Genomic DNA, 16058 nt, shown 5'->3' on the forward strand with positions numbered 1-16058 from the left:
TTGTGAGAGTAATCATAACTGCCCACCACCACCACCAAAGGATGAGAAACCTCAAGAATAGTGAGACAGGAAAAAAGAAAGTGTACTTCAGTCTGTGTTCAGATTCCAATGGCTCTGTCTTTGGGATGAGTTGCCTTCCTAATCATAGCCACCAGAGAAGTTGCTTCAATATTTTTCCCACAGTTGCTATCACTAGCTAGCTGTATTTCCCTCCACTCTATTCCACACCATTTTCATATATTCCATTCTCTCTTTCCTTTCATCCTGTCCCTGTCCAGAAGTGTGTTGTATCCAAGTGCCCTCTCCCACAATCTTCTCTCCTCTACCACCTACTCCCCCTTCCCCCCATTCTGCCTTATCCCACCCCTTTCCCCCTTTCCTCTCATTTTTTGTCTAGGATGAGATAGATTTCTATACCCTGTTAAATGTGTATGTTATTTCCTCTCTCAGGCATTTCTGATGAGAAAGAAGGCTCACTCATTCCCCCCCACCTTCGTGCATTCCACTCCATTGTAAAAGCTTTTTCTTGACTTTTAATGTGGAAATATCTTAGCCCCTTCTTCCTCTCCTCTTCTCAGTACTTTCCTTTACCACCCATTTTACTACATTATACCATTATATTCAGCTCCTTTCTGTGTCTTGTCTATATATGGTCCTTCTAATTGCTCTTATAAGGTTCATATGAGTTATCATTATCTTCTTCCCATGCAGGAGTACAAACAGTTCAACGTCATTAAGTTCCTCATGGTTAGTCTTTCTCATCTACCCTCTCTAATGGTTCACCTGAGTCCTGTACTTGGAGATCAAACTTTCTGTTTGGCTCTGGTTGTTTCAATAGAAAAGTTTGAAAGTCCTGTTTCATTGAAAGTTCATATTTTCTCCTGAAAGTGGATGTTCAGTTTTGCTGGGTAGTTGATTCTAGGTTGTAAATCAAGATCTTTTGCCTTCTGGAATATCATGTTCCAAGCCCTATGAGCCTTTAATGTAAAGGCTGCCAGATCTTGTGTAATCCTGACTATAGAGCCACAGTAGTTGAATTGCTTGTTTCTGGCATCTTTTAGTATTTTCTTTTTGACTTGAAAGTTTTGGATTTTGGCTATAATATTCCTGGAAGTTTTTCTTTTGGGATCTCTTTCAGGAGGTGATCAGTGAATTCCCTCAATTTCTATTTTACCCTCTGCTTCTAGGCTCTCGGGGCAATTTTGCTGTATTATTTCTTGAAAAATGAAGTCCAGGCTCTTTTCCTGGTTATGACTTTCAGGTATCCCAATAATTTTTAAATTATCTCTTCCGAATCTGTTTTCAAGGTCAGTTGTTTTTCCAATGAGATAGTTCACATTTTCTTCTAATTTTTTTTTTTTTGGTAGTTTTATTTCTTCCTGATTTCTTGTAAAGTCATCAGCTTCCTTTAGTGTTGCATTTTAAGGAGTTATTTTCTTCAGAGAGCTTTTTTTAATCTCCTTTTCCAGTTGACCAATTCTGCTTTTTAAGGCATTCTTCTCATTTGCCTTTTGTGTTTCCTTTTTCCACTTGACCTAAACTGGTTTTTAACATATTATTTTCTTCAGTAATTTTTTTTTTTTGAATTTCTTTCACCAAGTTTCTGACTTTGTTTTCATGATTTATTTGCATTGCTCTCATTTCTCCTCCCACTTTTTCCTCTACCTCCCTTAATTACTTTTCAGTCTTTTTTGAGCTCATATAGCTTGAGCCCATTTTCTACTTCTCTTGGAGGTTTTGGATACAGGAGCTTTGATTTTGTCATCATCTGGGTATGTATTTTGATCCTTCATGGCACCAAAGTAATTTTCTATAGTCAGATTCTTCTTTTTCTGTTGTTTGCTCATTTCCTAAGCCTGTGGTTGATTTACCACACTTCCAAAACTTTAGGGAATTTTTTTTAGGTTTTTGCAAGCCAAATGGGGTTAAGTGGCTTGCCCAAGGCCATACAGCAAGGTAATTATTAAGTGTCTGAGACTGGATTTGAACCCAGGTACTCCTGACTCCAGGGCCGGTGCTTTATCTACTGCACCACCTAGCCACCCCAGGAATTTTTGGGATAACCCACAGAGTTCTTAATTCCTCCAAGGTCTTATGAGAGGCCCTGACTGCTCTGTTACCTGTGTTCATGCCCTCCCCTCTGCCCTAGAGCTGTGAGGAGGGTCCCTGCTCCACTATGGTAGTGTGGGAGCCCAAACTGTACCCTGTATCCAAGTGTGGGAAAACAGCTGAGTCTTGTTCCAGGGAGAGTAAAGAGACCTCTGCAGTCTCCCCTGATCCCCTGTCTATGGGTTGCCAGCTCTAGTTGTGCTGGATGGCTCTGCTGACTCCCACTGCAAGTTCTCACCACAGGGCTGCTCTGAGGACGGAGTTCCACACTTACTCTGGTGTGGCAGAGTTCTCTTACCCCTTCCAGCTGTTCCCAATGATTAAAGCACCCCTTTTGCCATGGACCCAGGCACCCCATCTGTCTCTGCTGCACTATGGCTGTAGCTGTGCTGCAGTTTTTTCCAACCCCTGGTCCCAGTGGAACAGACCTGTCCCAGAGATCTTCTAAGTTGTCTTGGACTGGGAAATTGTATCATTTAGTCTTTCTGCGGGTTCTTCCCCTCTAGATTTTGGCTAGAGTCATAATTTGACAGCCTATGAAGTTTTTTGGGGAACGAGTTTCTGGGAATTGCTGCCATCTTGGCTCTGCCCCTGCAAATGACAATTTTAAAAAGGAACATTAAGTGTGCAATTGTGAGTGGGTCATAGTGCCATGAAATTGAGAGGTTATCAATATGGTAAAAAAAAAAACTTGATTTGTGTTTTTACTTATCTCAAAGCCAAGGACATGTATCTCCATGGTTGGTAGCTCAAAGGTTAAATCACAAAAGACCTTTGCAATTGTAGGTTCAATTACGTTCAGGATTTAGGAGAAAAAACCAACTTAAAGATCTATCTGATTAGACTAGAGAAGTACAATGTATTTATGGTACATTATTTTCTGGTAGTTGGATAAAGGAAACTTAAACTTTAGTGACTTGTCTGTGCATCAAGAATCACCAGACACTTTCATTCTTTTAGTGTTTATTCAAATTTATGGTTGGGGGAGGGACAAGGGAAGAACTCAGACACCAGTTCACAATGACTCTTTGGCTTCCTACTTTCTCTCACTATGGGTATGTCCCATAGTTCTGTCCTTGACTTTTTGCTCTTCCCTTCCTATCCTCTCTTACTTATAGAACTTATCCAACTTTATTGTTCTAAACTGCATATCTAACAGGCTGACTTATCTAGCATCCATTTTCCTCTTAAGCTTTAGTCTCATTTTCCAGTTATTTGGTCCCTCCATTTGGATGGGCCATCATTGCCATAATTTCAGAGTCAATATTTCTAAAACTGAGCTCAAGTGATCCTGGATTGAGAGTTGGAAGTGACACTATAAGTAGTTAGCTAAATTCAAGGTCTTCATTTTACAGATGAGGGAACTGAGGCCCAGAGAGTAAATTGCCCAAGGTAACACAGGGAGTAAGTGGCATGATTGGAATTTGAACCCAAGTCCTTAGATACCCAATCCAGTATTCTTTCCACTGGGAAGAACTTCTCTAATATATCAGTCATGGCTCATAGGATTATGGATTTAGATCTGGAAGTTACTTTAGAGGTCATGAAGTCTAAACTTGTCATTTTATAAATGGGGACACTTCAGTACATAGAGATTACATATCTTATTTTAATGTTGCACAGTTAGAAAGCTGAAACAGAAAATGATTTTGTCTTTTTTACCTCCTAGTCTGGCACTGAGGGTAGATATACAACACATAGGATAGGGTACCAGACTTGGAATCTGGAAGTCCTGAGTTCAAATCTCTAGCCTCAGGTACTTACTATATGTATGACCTTAGGCAAAGTCACCTATCCATAATTTTCTTAGTTTCATCATCTGTAAAATGAGTTGGAAGAGAAAATGGCAAACCATTCCACACCACCTAGAAATAGGTTTCTAATAGATTTCTTCTCTATGGACAAGAAAACACCAAATGGGGTCTTGAAGACTCAAACAGGACTGAAAATGATTGAAAAGTCCAGCACTGAAACTGTTGCTCTACCTTGCTGCCTCATCTTCCTCTTCCAACTTTTTTTCTGTTTCTGGTCAACTTTTCTATTATTAGTATTATCATTCTCCTATTCAAGTTATTTAAAAAACTTTCCCCTCACTCTTGACCCCTCTGGCACAACAGTCTATTAAACTTTTCTCTCTCTCACTACTTCCCAACATAAACCTGCTTGAGACAGTCTCCATTGTTTATTAGGCAAGACTTATTTATTCCTACTTCCACACTTTTCTTCATTTTGTGTTTGCTGTCTTTCTCTCTCCTCTATGTTTGTTGAAATTCTTCCCATGTTTCAAAACCTTCTTCAGCCCTCATGTCTTCTAAAAATACTTTTCTCACCACTCTAGCCACAGTGAGTTTTTTTTCATTTTCTGAGTTTGGAGCATTTGAATGTGAGTCTTTAAACCTCATTTGATACTTCATAGAATCATAGATACTGAACTATAAGGAGCCTGAATGGTCATTCAGTACTGTCTCTTCATTTCACAGATGAGGAAACTGAGGCCCAGTTAAGTGAAGTGACTTGCCTGAGACTACAAATAATAAGAGATTGAGATAGGATTTAAACTCATGTCCTTTGATTCTAAATCCAGTGTTCTTTTCATTGCACCACACTTTGTCAAAGAGGGGATCATAGGAAATCCAAAAATAATTTTTATAAAGTCTGGAATTGAAGATTGGGGTTATTTGGATATTGGTACTAAGAGATTTGGAAATGGCTTTCTTTTCAAACTTAATTTTTCATTTTGCTTTTTAACCAACATTCTGCTCTTCCAAGGTTCTTTCATAATGAGTGTAAGTTTTCAGAATGAAGGCCTATTCCAAAGTATCAGGGTATGAAAATAACAATTAGTTGAGAGAGAGACAGAGAGAGATAGCAACAGAGACAGAGAGAGAGAGAGAGAGAGAGAGACAGAGACACAGAAAGACAGAGAGAAACAGAGACAGACAGACACAGAGACAGAGACAGAGAGAAACAGAGATCCAGAGAGAGAGACAGAAAGAGAGACAGAGAGAAACAGAGACAGAGACAGACACAGAGACAGAGAGAAACAGAGAGACAGAGAGAAACTGATTGACATAGAAACAGACTGTCAGAGGGAGACACAGAGAGACAGACAGGGACAGAAGTGTGGGAAGAGAGAGAAAGAGAAAGAGAGGAAGGGCAGGACAGAGAGAGAGAAAGATAGCAGAGAGATGGAGGGATGGGGGAGGAGAGAGAGAGAGAGAGAGAGAGAGAGAGAGAGAGAGAGAGAGAGAGAGAGAGAGAGAGAGAGAGAGAAATTTTTTTTGTACACATGGAGGACTTGAATATGTCTTAGATAATGACATAACAGCAGAGTGAGGTACTCTATAATAGGGTTCTAAAATTATATTCTGATAGTTTTGCTTTTCCAACTTGAAACTAAAGAAGTCACATTGATTTTTATGCTTAGAACCAAGCAAATAGCAATAATAGATGTGTAAATAAAGAGGGTTGTTTTCATAAGTATCAAAGAAATTGTAATAGCAGAAGATGAGAAGGGTTTGGTTCTTATCACTTTGAATTGAGAGTAACCTATAACCTGCTACAGAGTCATTAAAAAATTTGTAATACTTCTGTGTTAATATAAATATACATGAAAAATGTATATTTAGGCAACAATAAAAATTCCATGTGATACATTGTAACTATCATTTAAGTATTTTGCTAATGCCTTTTGTCTTTCTATCATAATCATTTCCAGATCTCTCCAACTCACACCCCCCCCCCCCATTGCCATGAGCTCTTTCTTGTAACAATTAAGTAAACCAACAGGCACAGTGACAGTCTGATGCCTTCTGTCTTTCGCTTATCTATTGAAAGGAAGAAGACACATTTCCTTATTTCTTCTTTAGGACTGAGATCAATAATTGTAATTATTCAGCATTTGACTTTGTTTTAGCTTTCTTTTCATTTAAATTATCATAGCCTTTGTGTACATCGTTCTCTTACTTCTGCTCTAAATATAATTTTGGATTGTTACTTCTTTTGCATTTGCAGATTTCTTCTCTGGATTTGACTTTGGAGAAGTTTTAAATACTTTTTGACCTCTCTTTATCAATAGATGTTCTGCTTTTCTGGAAACAAATTATCATGATTGCATTTGATTAATTAAAGGCCTCTTCATTTTTGCAACTGTAAATTACATGTATTATTCCCTATGACATATTTTGTACTGTAACAGATCTCTATAACATCTTTATGAATAGCTTAGAACACTTTCTTGAGTTATTAAGTGTTATTGTATTAATATTTGGTTCGTTCTTTTCATTGTTTCCTTAGAAAGATCTGGCTTTACTGTGAGACCAGTGGCTGGGTACCTCTCTCCTCGAGACTTTCTAGCTGGATTGGCTTATCGAGTGTTTCACTGTACTCAGTATGTTAGACATGGTTCTGACCCACTCTACACTCCAGAACCGTGAGTATTTATATTTTAAGACTAGAACTAGATTTTTGAACCATCAAAGGGGATAATAATCAAACCATCAAAGAGGATGATAATCAGTACTTAGTATTCTTTTTTAATGCGATTTTATTTTTCAATAACAAGCAAAAATAGTTTTCAACATTCATCTTTTTATAAGCTTTTGAGTTCCACATTTTTCTACTTCCCACCCTTCCTTCCTCTCCTCTCCACATGCATAATCATGTTTAACATTTTTCCATATTGATCATGTTGTGAAAAACTAATCAGAACTCAAGGAAGAAAAAGAGAAAAACATAAAACAAATTTAAAAGTAAAAATAGTATGCTTTGATCTACATTCAGACTCCATAATTTGTTTCTTTGGATGTGGATGGCATTTTCTATCACAAGTCTTTTTGAATTGTCCTTGATCACTGAACTAATGAAAGGAGCTAAGTCCATCATAGATGATCATCACACAATATTGCTGTTAATGTATACAGTATTCTCCTGGTTCTGTTCACTTTGATCAGCATTTGTTCAAGCAAATCTTTCTACCTGTTCATGATTTCTTATAGAACAATAGTATTTCATTACATTCATATCCATAATTTTTTCAGTCATTCCCCAATTGACCTTAATTTACAATTCTTTGCCATTACAAAAAGGACTGATATAAATATTTTTGTACATATGAATCTTTTCCTCTTTTTTATTCTTCCTTTGGGATATAGAACTAGAAGTGGTAATACTGGATCAAAGGGTATATACAGTTTTTTTGCCCTTTGGGCAGAGTTTCTAATTGCTCTCCATATTGGTTGGATCAATTTGCAACTCCTCCAACAGTGAAGTGCTTGGAATTTTTGAAATCTTTGAAGCTGTTGGGAGGCCAAGTCCTGTCTCTATAGTAGCAGATGGTTTTCCTAACTCTAAGGCTTCACTTAGAAGGTTGAGATGGCTCTTGGAAATATTTTCATGGTCCCATAAAGTAGTCATCCAGCTTTTGCTTGATGCTTGAAGACCTCTAGTGAGAGAGGAAATAAATTGATGCCAGATTATTTTCTTGATTTGACATTAATAAGAAAGTAGGTCCATTTTGAGTTGTCCTATAACTTTGGCTACTGTGCTCTAATTTTGGGTGACTGTCCTTTGCTCATCAAGATCTTGTTATGGAAACAGAGCTGAGGCAAAGGAGAATATAAAGACAGAGATGAGAATGGAATGATAACAATAACAATAACAGGAATAAATTGGCATAATATAAAGTAAATTTTACTTTTACTCCTTTCAAATCTGTGAGGAATATTTTTTAGTTATTTAAGCTTTCACTATATGGAGGTATGAAAGTAGGTCTTGTTGTTTAGTTGATTAGGCATGTCTGACTCTTCATGACCCCATTTGAGTTTTCTTGGCAAAGATATTAGAGTGTTTGATTTCCTTCCCAGCTCATTTTACAGATGAGGAAACTTAGCCTTTGAAAGTAAGGCTAAGTAGTTTGGACTTTACTCTTCAGATCTCTAGGAGCCATGGAAAACATTTCCAACATTTCCACCTCAACCTCTAAGTTAGTGTCATTGAAATCTCTGGAAGGAAAGCATATGAGAGAGGAAAACATATGCTTAGGTTCATTTACAGTTTTGGACTACAGAATTCACTAATTGTTGGTCCATCCAAGAATTTGCAATATATAAACACAACTCAGAGAAAATGGTTTTGTGCTCATTATTTGACAGTTGATCCTCTTTGCTCTTAAGCTGGGTAAATACTTTCTTCTCCATTTAAATATAGCTTTTAAAAACCCTTAAAATTTACTATCATCCTTAAAAGGGTATTTAAATAATTTTCTTTTAGCTAGAGAACAGCAAATCTCATCAAACTATCTCTTACATAGATAGACAAAACCAGTTAGTTATTCATTCACAAATGACATACTGTCCTATCAGATCCTTGGGCTAGACTTCTGGGTTTGTTTATGAAAACTAAGCAATTCTAAGATTACCAGCCTGAAGCCAGATAAATATGACCTATAGAGATACTATCATGTCATTCACTGTTTCCTTGGGCTTTTAGAAGACCACAGGATCATAGATTTAGAACTAAAAGTGACCTTAGAGATGATCTAGTCCAATTCTTTCATTTTACAGTTGAAGAACTGAAAGCCAAAGATGTTAATTCATTTGCCTACAGGTCCAGAGGTTGCAAAATCAGGATTTGAACCTAGATCCTCTGATTCTAAATCCATTAATCTTTTCAGTGTACTACATTGCCTCAGTGAGTTTCCTTTGACTTGAATATTTGACACGTAACTAAACTCATTTCACTATTCATTATTTTGAATTTAATTAATTTTAAATATTAATATTGAATGCCTCTGATTCCAGTCTGGTTTTTAACATAGTGTTAGATGGCAGTGAGAAGTGGGTCTTTAGATTAGAACTTTTGTCTGTCAAATCTCCTTTTTCCTGCTGTATTTAAATAATATAAGCCTCACTGGCTAGGTAGATCGCTGCCACAAACAACATTGCTTCCTAATCATTTCAGTTTTAGTGGAACTGTTTTCATGGTAAATAAAAGTTACTTGTAGGACTCTAAGACACTCCAAGAAAAAAATGTTTCCTAGGGCAGACTATTCAAAGGACTTCTCAGAGCAAGGAAGAGGTAACCGTGAAATCTAAGCCAGGAGGCTATAAATAACTCTGTTGACAAATAGCAAGTGCTTTGTTATTTAGTTCCTAATAACTGGAACCCAGTAAGAATGGACGATTATACCAGCAGGTCTGTAGGGAAGATGGAAAAAAAAGGTTAAGAACTAAAATTTTTTTTGGAAACAAACATATACAATTTTAAGAGGAAGACATTTTTACCCACCTACTTAAAACTTTGTAGTAAAACTCAAAAACTTTCGACTCCCATGGATCCTTTAGAGACAATTACTACTAGTCTTTTTGATATGTTTAGTTCTGGGCTGAACCCTGCCCAAAGACTTTCATAAGCTTTATCTCTAGGACTAAATTCCATTTTCTCAGTTTGACACTAATAAGAATGCAGGTCCATTATGTATTGTCCTATAACTGACTACTGTGTTCTACTTTTTGTTCTTATCTCACTGAGCTTTTGTTTTGTAGACAGAACTGAGGCAAAGTGGAACACAAAAGACAGAGAGGTGAGAATGGAATGATACAGTAACAATAATAGGAATGAATTGGCATCATATTAAAATTGAATTTTCCTTTTTCTTCTTTCAAATCTGTGAGGAATATTTTTTAGTTATTTAAGCTTTCAATGTATGGAGTTGTGAAAATAGGTTTTTTGGTTTAGTTGCATGTCTGACTTTTCATGACCCCAATTTGGGTTTTCCTGGCAAAGATATTGGAGTGTTTTCTATTTCCTTCCCAGCTCATTTTCCGGATGAGGAAACTAAGGCAAACAGTTTTAAGTGAGTTGCCCCTGAATGGTATCAATTTGAGATTTGTTATTTATATTATTAAATTTTCTCAAGCAAGTTTCATTTACTTGTTGTAGTGTGCTTTGATCTTTTTCATATCATGACTCTGTCGTCCATTGTATAAACATGCTAAACATCCCATTTAGTTCTTCATTCAAGTCATCAATTTTTAAAAATAGATTTGACCTGTGATTTCATTGGTATCAAGAACTCCCAATAAGGAAACTCCTCCTACCAATACAGACCAGCAGCTCTTCCATGAGTCTTAAAGCATTATCTAGAATAAGAGAATTTATGAGACTTGCCTAGAGTCATATAACCCATAGAGGTCAGAGGTGGGATCTGAACCCAGCTTTTGCTAACTTTAAGGGGGAACCTTTAGCCACTGTATCATGCTGCCTCTTTGAGTTATTGATAGGATGGGAATAGTGGCAAAAATAGACCTATAATTTCATTGCTATAGGGAACTCCCATGACTAGGACAGGTTAGCAGCTTCATGGCAATTTATATTCCTAGAGAGTTGCTAAGAGCACAAAGAAGTTAATGACTTGTCCAGGATCTCACAGTCAGTATGTATGACAGGTAGGATTTGAACCCAGGTCTTCTTCATTACAAAACTGGCTTGCTCTCCTCTCATTGATAAACACGTGACCCAGTACAGGAAGAAGAACAAATCCTGGGGACACTCTCATTGGAGACCTTCCTTCAAATTGACATTAATTTATTCATGACTAATTAATCAGATTTTAATCTACCTACCTCAATCTATTGTCTAGCCTACCTTCCTTTATTTTATCCCCAAGGAGACCATGAGGAACCTTTATTTTATCCCCAAGGAGAACATGAGGAAACTTGGATGAAATTATCTTTAACATTTCCCTAATGTAAATGAATAACTTGTTTTCTTTAATCCAAGGTGGTGCTTGGGCATGTTTTAAAAACAACAAATATAAAAAAAAAAACTCTGGCTATGCCTAATTCAAGTAACATCCTGGACATGAGAAGCACCAAGGCCTTTTCACTGTAGGCGACTCTCCCCTAGCCAACTGTTATTATTGGGTATAAGGAAGATCTCATAACCTCCGGCCAAGAGACCTAATGGACAGAACATAAGGAGATTCAGGCTTTGCCATTAACTTTCTGTGCCACTGTTAGCAAGTTACTTAGCCTCCCAGTGTGAGGATTAATGAAATAATGCTTCAATCTTCCCTGAAGAAAAGCATCATATAAATACAAAATAGATCCATTTTTACTCAGCACCAGCTAAACTCAGTTTAGAGGCTGATGTTTCTCATAAAGCCATAGAGATGCCTTAGTTATATAGGCAAACTATTTTTCAGCCATAATATTCTCTGAAGTTCTTAAAAATGATGATAAGGCCTTGGGTTTTTTGAGTGCCTTTAAGGAATTCAAAATCCCTTAACAGGAGATGTCATATATGAAAAAAGTATAATAAATTATTTAAAACCTATATGGTTTGAAACTGAAGGCTTCTAATATATTTCCTTTCCTACTTAGAGTATACCTGCATAGATATGGTGTGGTATAAATGACCTTTTGAAATTCTCTCCATCTTTGAAATTTCTTTTCTATTTTCAACAATGCTTTTGGGTAATGCTTCCCTCAACTGGATTAGATGTAGACCTTTCTTCCCCAATGGGACCTTATCTAACCAAATCTAATTACCTAGGCAGAACCTTTTGCTTCCAAATTTGTCTTTCTTTCTCACCCTTTCCAATCCAAGCTTTCATTTTATGCTCTGCAGTCAGGAGGATGTCAATTTGACCTACTATTTTAAATTAATGTATGACAAACTGGTAACTGCTTATAATATTACCCCTTTTAAAGAATTATTTTAAAAAATTGAACATTTGTTAATCCAAAGTGATGGATTGTGGAATTTTCTAACATTTTTCAAATTATAAAATAGCTTAATCAGGGAAAATGTTTAATAGGGAGAGAAGATGGATTAGTTATGTCAAAAGTGAGAGATGACAGGTAGGTTGGCTAAGTATTCCACTGGTGCCTCCATTAGTGGGAGAATGTGTTGAAGACCTTCACCACATTGGGTGGGTTCTTTCTATGGCAACAAGTGTTAGATAAGATGGGCAGGAAATTGAGGCCATTAAAACTACTTGTCTTGTTCAGGATTAGCAGCTAGTAAGTGTGTGAGACAGATTTGAAGTCGGGTGATCTCGAGTCAAAGACCAGTACTCTATCCATTACTCCACCTAGAAGTAGAATACCATCTAGAAGAATGGATATATTGTAATCTAAATCATTGGAAGCAACATCTAGATGGACAAGATCACATATCCCTTTGAAAATTTGAGATTACTGGTTATTCCATCTATGCAAAAAATTGTCATGACTTTCACTTATGTTTCCAGTTCTCAATCTATGGGAATTAAAAGAACTTGTTATATCATTAATTGTTATATCAATAATTGTGTGTGTATCTGTCTGTGTCTGTGACTGTGTCTGTATGTCTGTGTCTGTGTGTGTATACTGAAGGGTAGGATGGAGTGGTGAGAGTTTTCCCAAGCTAATTTAGAAGTTTAATTTTCACTGACTTTTCCAGTTATTATGATTTTAAACCTCTGAATGAGGAGTAAGTGTATTTGATTGGTGATAGATCAATAATAGATGGTAGATGATGATAGGAAGATGATTAGATTGATAGAACATTTATTAAGCATTTTTTTAGGTTTTTGCAAGGCATTGGGGTTAAGTGGCTTGCCCAAGGCCACACAGCTAGGTAATTATTAAGTGTCTGAGGCCAGATTTGAGCTCAGGTACTCCTGACTCCAGGACTGGTGCTGTATCCACTGTGCCACCTGGCTTCCCCTATTAAACATTTTTAAATGTGAAAGCTATGTTTCTATTTGACACTGGAATTTCTTTCTTTTTTGTTGTTATTTTTTAAATTATTTTTTCCAATTGCATATAAAGATAGTTTTCAGCTTTCTTTCTATTTCAAAGTTTTTGGTAAGATTTTGAGTTGCATGTTAGCATTTCTTTCATGAAGACAAACTAAGTCACCTTTGCCTCATTTCTCAGCTAGCTTTTAATTGCTGAATGAGAGTTGTCTCAGGCAAATTGAGATCTGAGAAAGGCCTTATCTTAAAAAGATCAAGGTCTCCCAACTGCATCCTTGACCATCACCAGTCTTGCTTTTACCTATGTCTTGCTACTGGACTCCAATGAGCCTAGAGTGAGGCTGATGACTTTACACAGTTCTGCCTCACTTAAATTCAGTTCATTGCATGTGAAAACATTACCCTCCTGATGCCATTAGTCCTTTTTGAGAATGAAGGACAAGCATCTCTTTTCTAGTTTCTGTGTTAAGCTTAGGGATATAAATGTAATCAAATAAAACACTCCTTACTCATTTGAGCTTACATTCTAATTGAAAAAGATGACCCATGAAGGGGAATTGGAAAAAAGGGAGGCAGGATATCCACATTGGGGCAAGATGGTTGGTAGGAGAGGTCCTGTGTGTGAAATGGGGCTTTAATAAAGTAAACATGGCTGAAACCTCTTCTAATGATCCCAGTAAGGGAGTCAGCAATCAGGAAAGGGGAACCTAGGGGTGGGAGGTAGGGGGTGAAGTGAGTTGCAGATTGGGAAGGCAACTGGTGAAGAGAAGCCTGGAGAGTGAGTGAAATCATGAATGAGGTCTAGATTAGAGAATGTCAGGTCCTTTCTCTGGTACTGGTGAGATAAATTTTTGGGGGATCATTTGAAGAAGTATGAATGGTCTAAATTTAATAAAGATTGGAGAAAGGCAACAATAATATTGGTACCTGACCTTATTTAATCCTTGTGATAAAGCTGAGACACTCTGGTTTATTATTTATTTTGTTAAATAATTCCCCAGGACTCTGACTCAGGAGGCTCCCTGCAGAGGTTGTTTGACACCTCAGAATGCAAATCTGACTTCTGAGTAAGGAAGACCCTGGCTTAAATCTTTAAATACATGCTTGCTGGGTGACTGGGCTATTCACTTAACTTCTCAATGACTTGAAAATACTCTCTCAGCCTATAAATTGCAGAGCAGGTAGAAGGCATTATTCTGCATTGAAAGCTTCCATGTCGGCAATTCTCTACTCTAATAAAATAACAGATCTTATTAAAAAATACTCATACACATAATATATGCTCTCTCCATTCTTTAAGAGGTGAAGTACTAATAAAAGAGACAGGGTTTGGGCAGTAAATCCAAAAATATGGAGACTAATTATAAATGTCTTTGATGAGGCATTGAATGGAATTGGGATTGTGTGTGTGTGTGTGTGTGTGTGTGTGTGTGTGTGTGTGTGCACTTTAAAGAAAATTCAACAAACCAAACAACCTACCAGCTTTTACTTTATCAGTCACAGATTTAGAGCTGGATGGGACCTTAGAGTCCAACTGATCCCACCCCTTCATCTTACAATTTAAGACTTAGAGAAATTAGAAAATTTGCCCAAAGTCACACACACCCAGATATTTATGTAATGTGACAAATGAAAAACCTTTTCTGGGTGATGAATCAATTTATTAATTAGACTATTTAAGAATTAATTATTTGATAGTTAGTGGTATCTCTAGGTAACCAAATTTAGAGATATGAAGAGACTGGAAATTCTTTTAGAAAAGGGGGGTATCTTGAAAAGCAACCCTGATTGGTGAACAATGAATGTGGGGTGGCCTGGATGTCTTCTTCCTCTGGAGAATGTGACTTGATCATGAGACTCAGCAGTCTTCAATAATTTGGACAAAGGAATCCATCTGTACTACACCTATCTGCCTGTTTTCTCCTTCATGAGCTGGGTCACCTTAAACTCCAAACAAGGGATACAAGGGCATGGTATTACTCTCACAGGGCAAGGATTTATCCAGATTACTTTCTATTTATTCTTCAACCAGAATTAAAGTCTCTTAGTTGGATGGGTTCCTGTCCAAGATCAAGGATCATGGCACCCCGAGGATTAGATTAATCTCATCTATCAGCCTTGTCCTTCAGAGATTGACTGCTGACCTATGGGGAATGAGGAAATTAAAAAAACCTGGATCCTAATTAATGATAATAGATTATTAATATAATAAAAAGCAATCATTTCTCTCAATAAGAGAGTCAGGTTTTGAACTCAAGTCTTCAGACTCTGAGCACTCTTTTTGTTATACTACAGAATTCATTGTAAGATTTCTCTGAAATCCTGTGCAGCTGGACCTCTACCAACCGTGTTCCTACATGGTGCAGTGGGTAGAGTGCCAGCACTGAAATCAGGAGGATCTAAGTTAAAATTCAACTTCAGACACTTAATAGCTGAGGGCAAGTCACTTAATGGTCCTACATCCATGGCCATCTCCTGTCATTCTGTTTCATATCTGGCCACTGGACCCAGATGACTCTGGAGGAGAAAGTGAGACAGGTGATTTAGCACAGCACCCCTCACTCAAATCTAATTCATGTGCTTGTCATGGCATCATCTCCCTGATGTCATGATCTTCTTTGAGAATTAAGGGCAAACATTATCATCATCATCATTATATGTGGTCAGACTGAGATCTTTCTGTGGGAGCTGTAGAGAAAGGCAGGGACATGTCAATTAGATAGAGGAGAGTCAGCAGCTGCTGTTTTCCTCACAAAGTCCAGGTTGAGACCAGACAATAAAAATCAATGGCATTTCTCAAGGGCACATACTGGTAAAGACATCTGCAAGAGTATTTTTTGTATAATTTGTAGATAGCCTTGGAGGCAGAAATAGTGAGATTCAAGTTTTACCTCTGAAAAAAACAGGCTTGTGTGACCCTGGGCAAGTCACTTAGATTCATAGGCAATTCTCTAAAACAGAGGTTCTTAACCTGGGGCCTCATGAACTTGTTTGTAAAGCATCGTTTGATAACCATTCTTCAACATAATTGGTTTCCTTGATAATCCCAGGGGAAGTGATGGATAGAGTCTTGAAATTAAACTCCGGTACACCCATGCTTGAATCTTGCCTTAATAATAGCTGTGTGACCTCAGACCAGTCACACAACCTGTATTTGTCTCCATTTCATATGAAGAATAAGGAGGATGGTAGCAAGTATCTGTTG

At 37.2% G+C, this 16058-nt stretch overlaps 1 protein-coding gene across 1 annotated transcript in view; it reads left to right on the plus strand.

The window, feature by feature from the left end:
- The window catches only part of TPH2 (tryptophan hydroxylase 2), a 128419-nt gene that overhangs the window by 36976 nt on the left and 75385 nt on the right, over positions 1–16058 (plus strand). Inside the window, exon 7 of the mRNA XM_074220777.1 lies at positions 6406–6541. Within this exon, the coding sequence (XP_074076878.1) occupies positions 6406–6541 (136 nt within the window). The remainder of the gene's footprint in view (positions 1–6405; positions 6542–16058) is intronic.

This window comes from Macrotis lagotis, chromosome 2 (genome assembly GCF_037893015.1).
Source record: "Macrotis lagotis isolate mMagLag1 chromosome 2, bilby.v1.9.chrom.fasta, whole genome shotgun sequence".
Taxonomy (NCBI): Eukaryota; Metazoa; Chordata; class Mammalia; order Peramelemorphia; family Peramelidae; genus Macrotis; species Macrotis lagotis.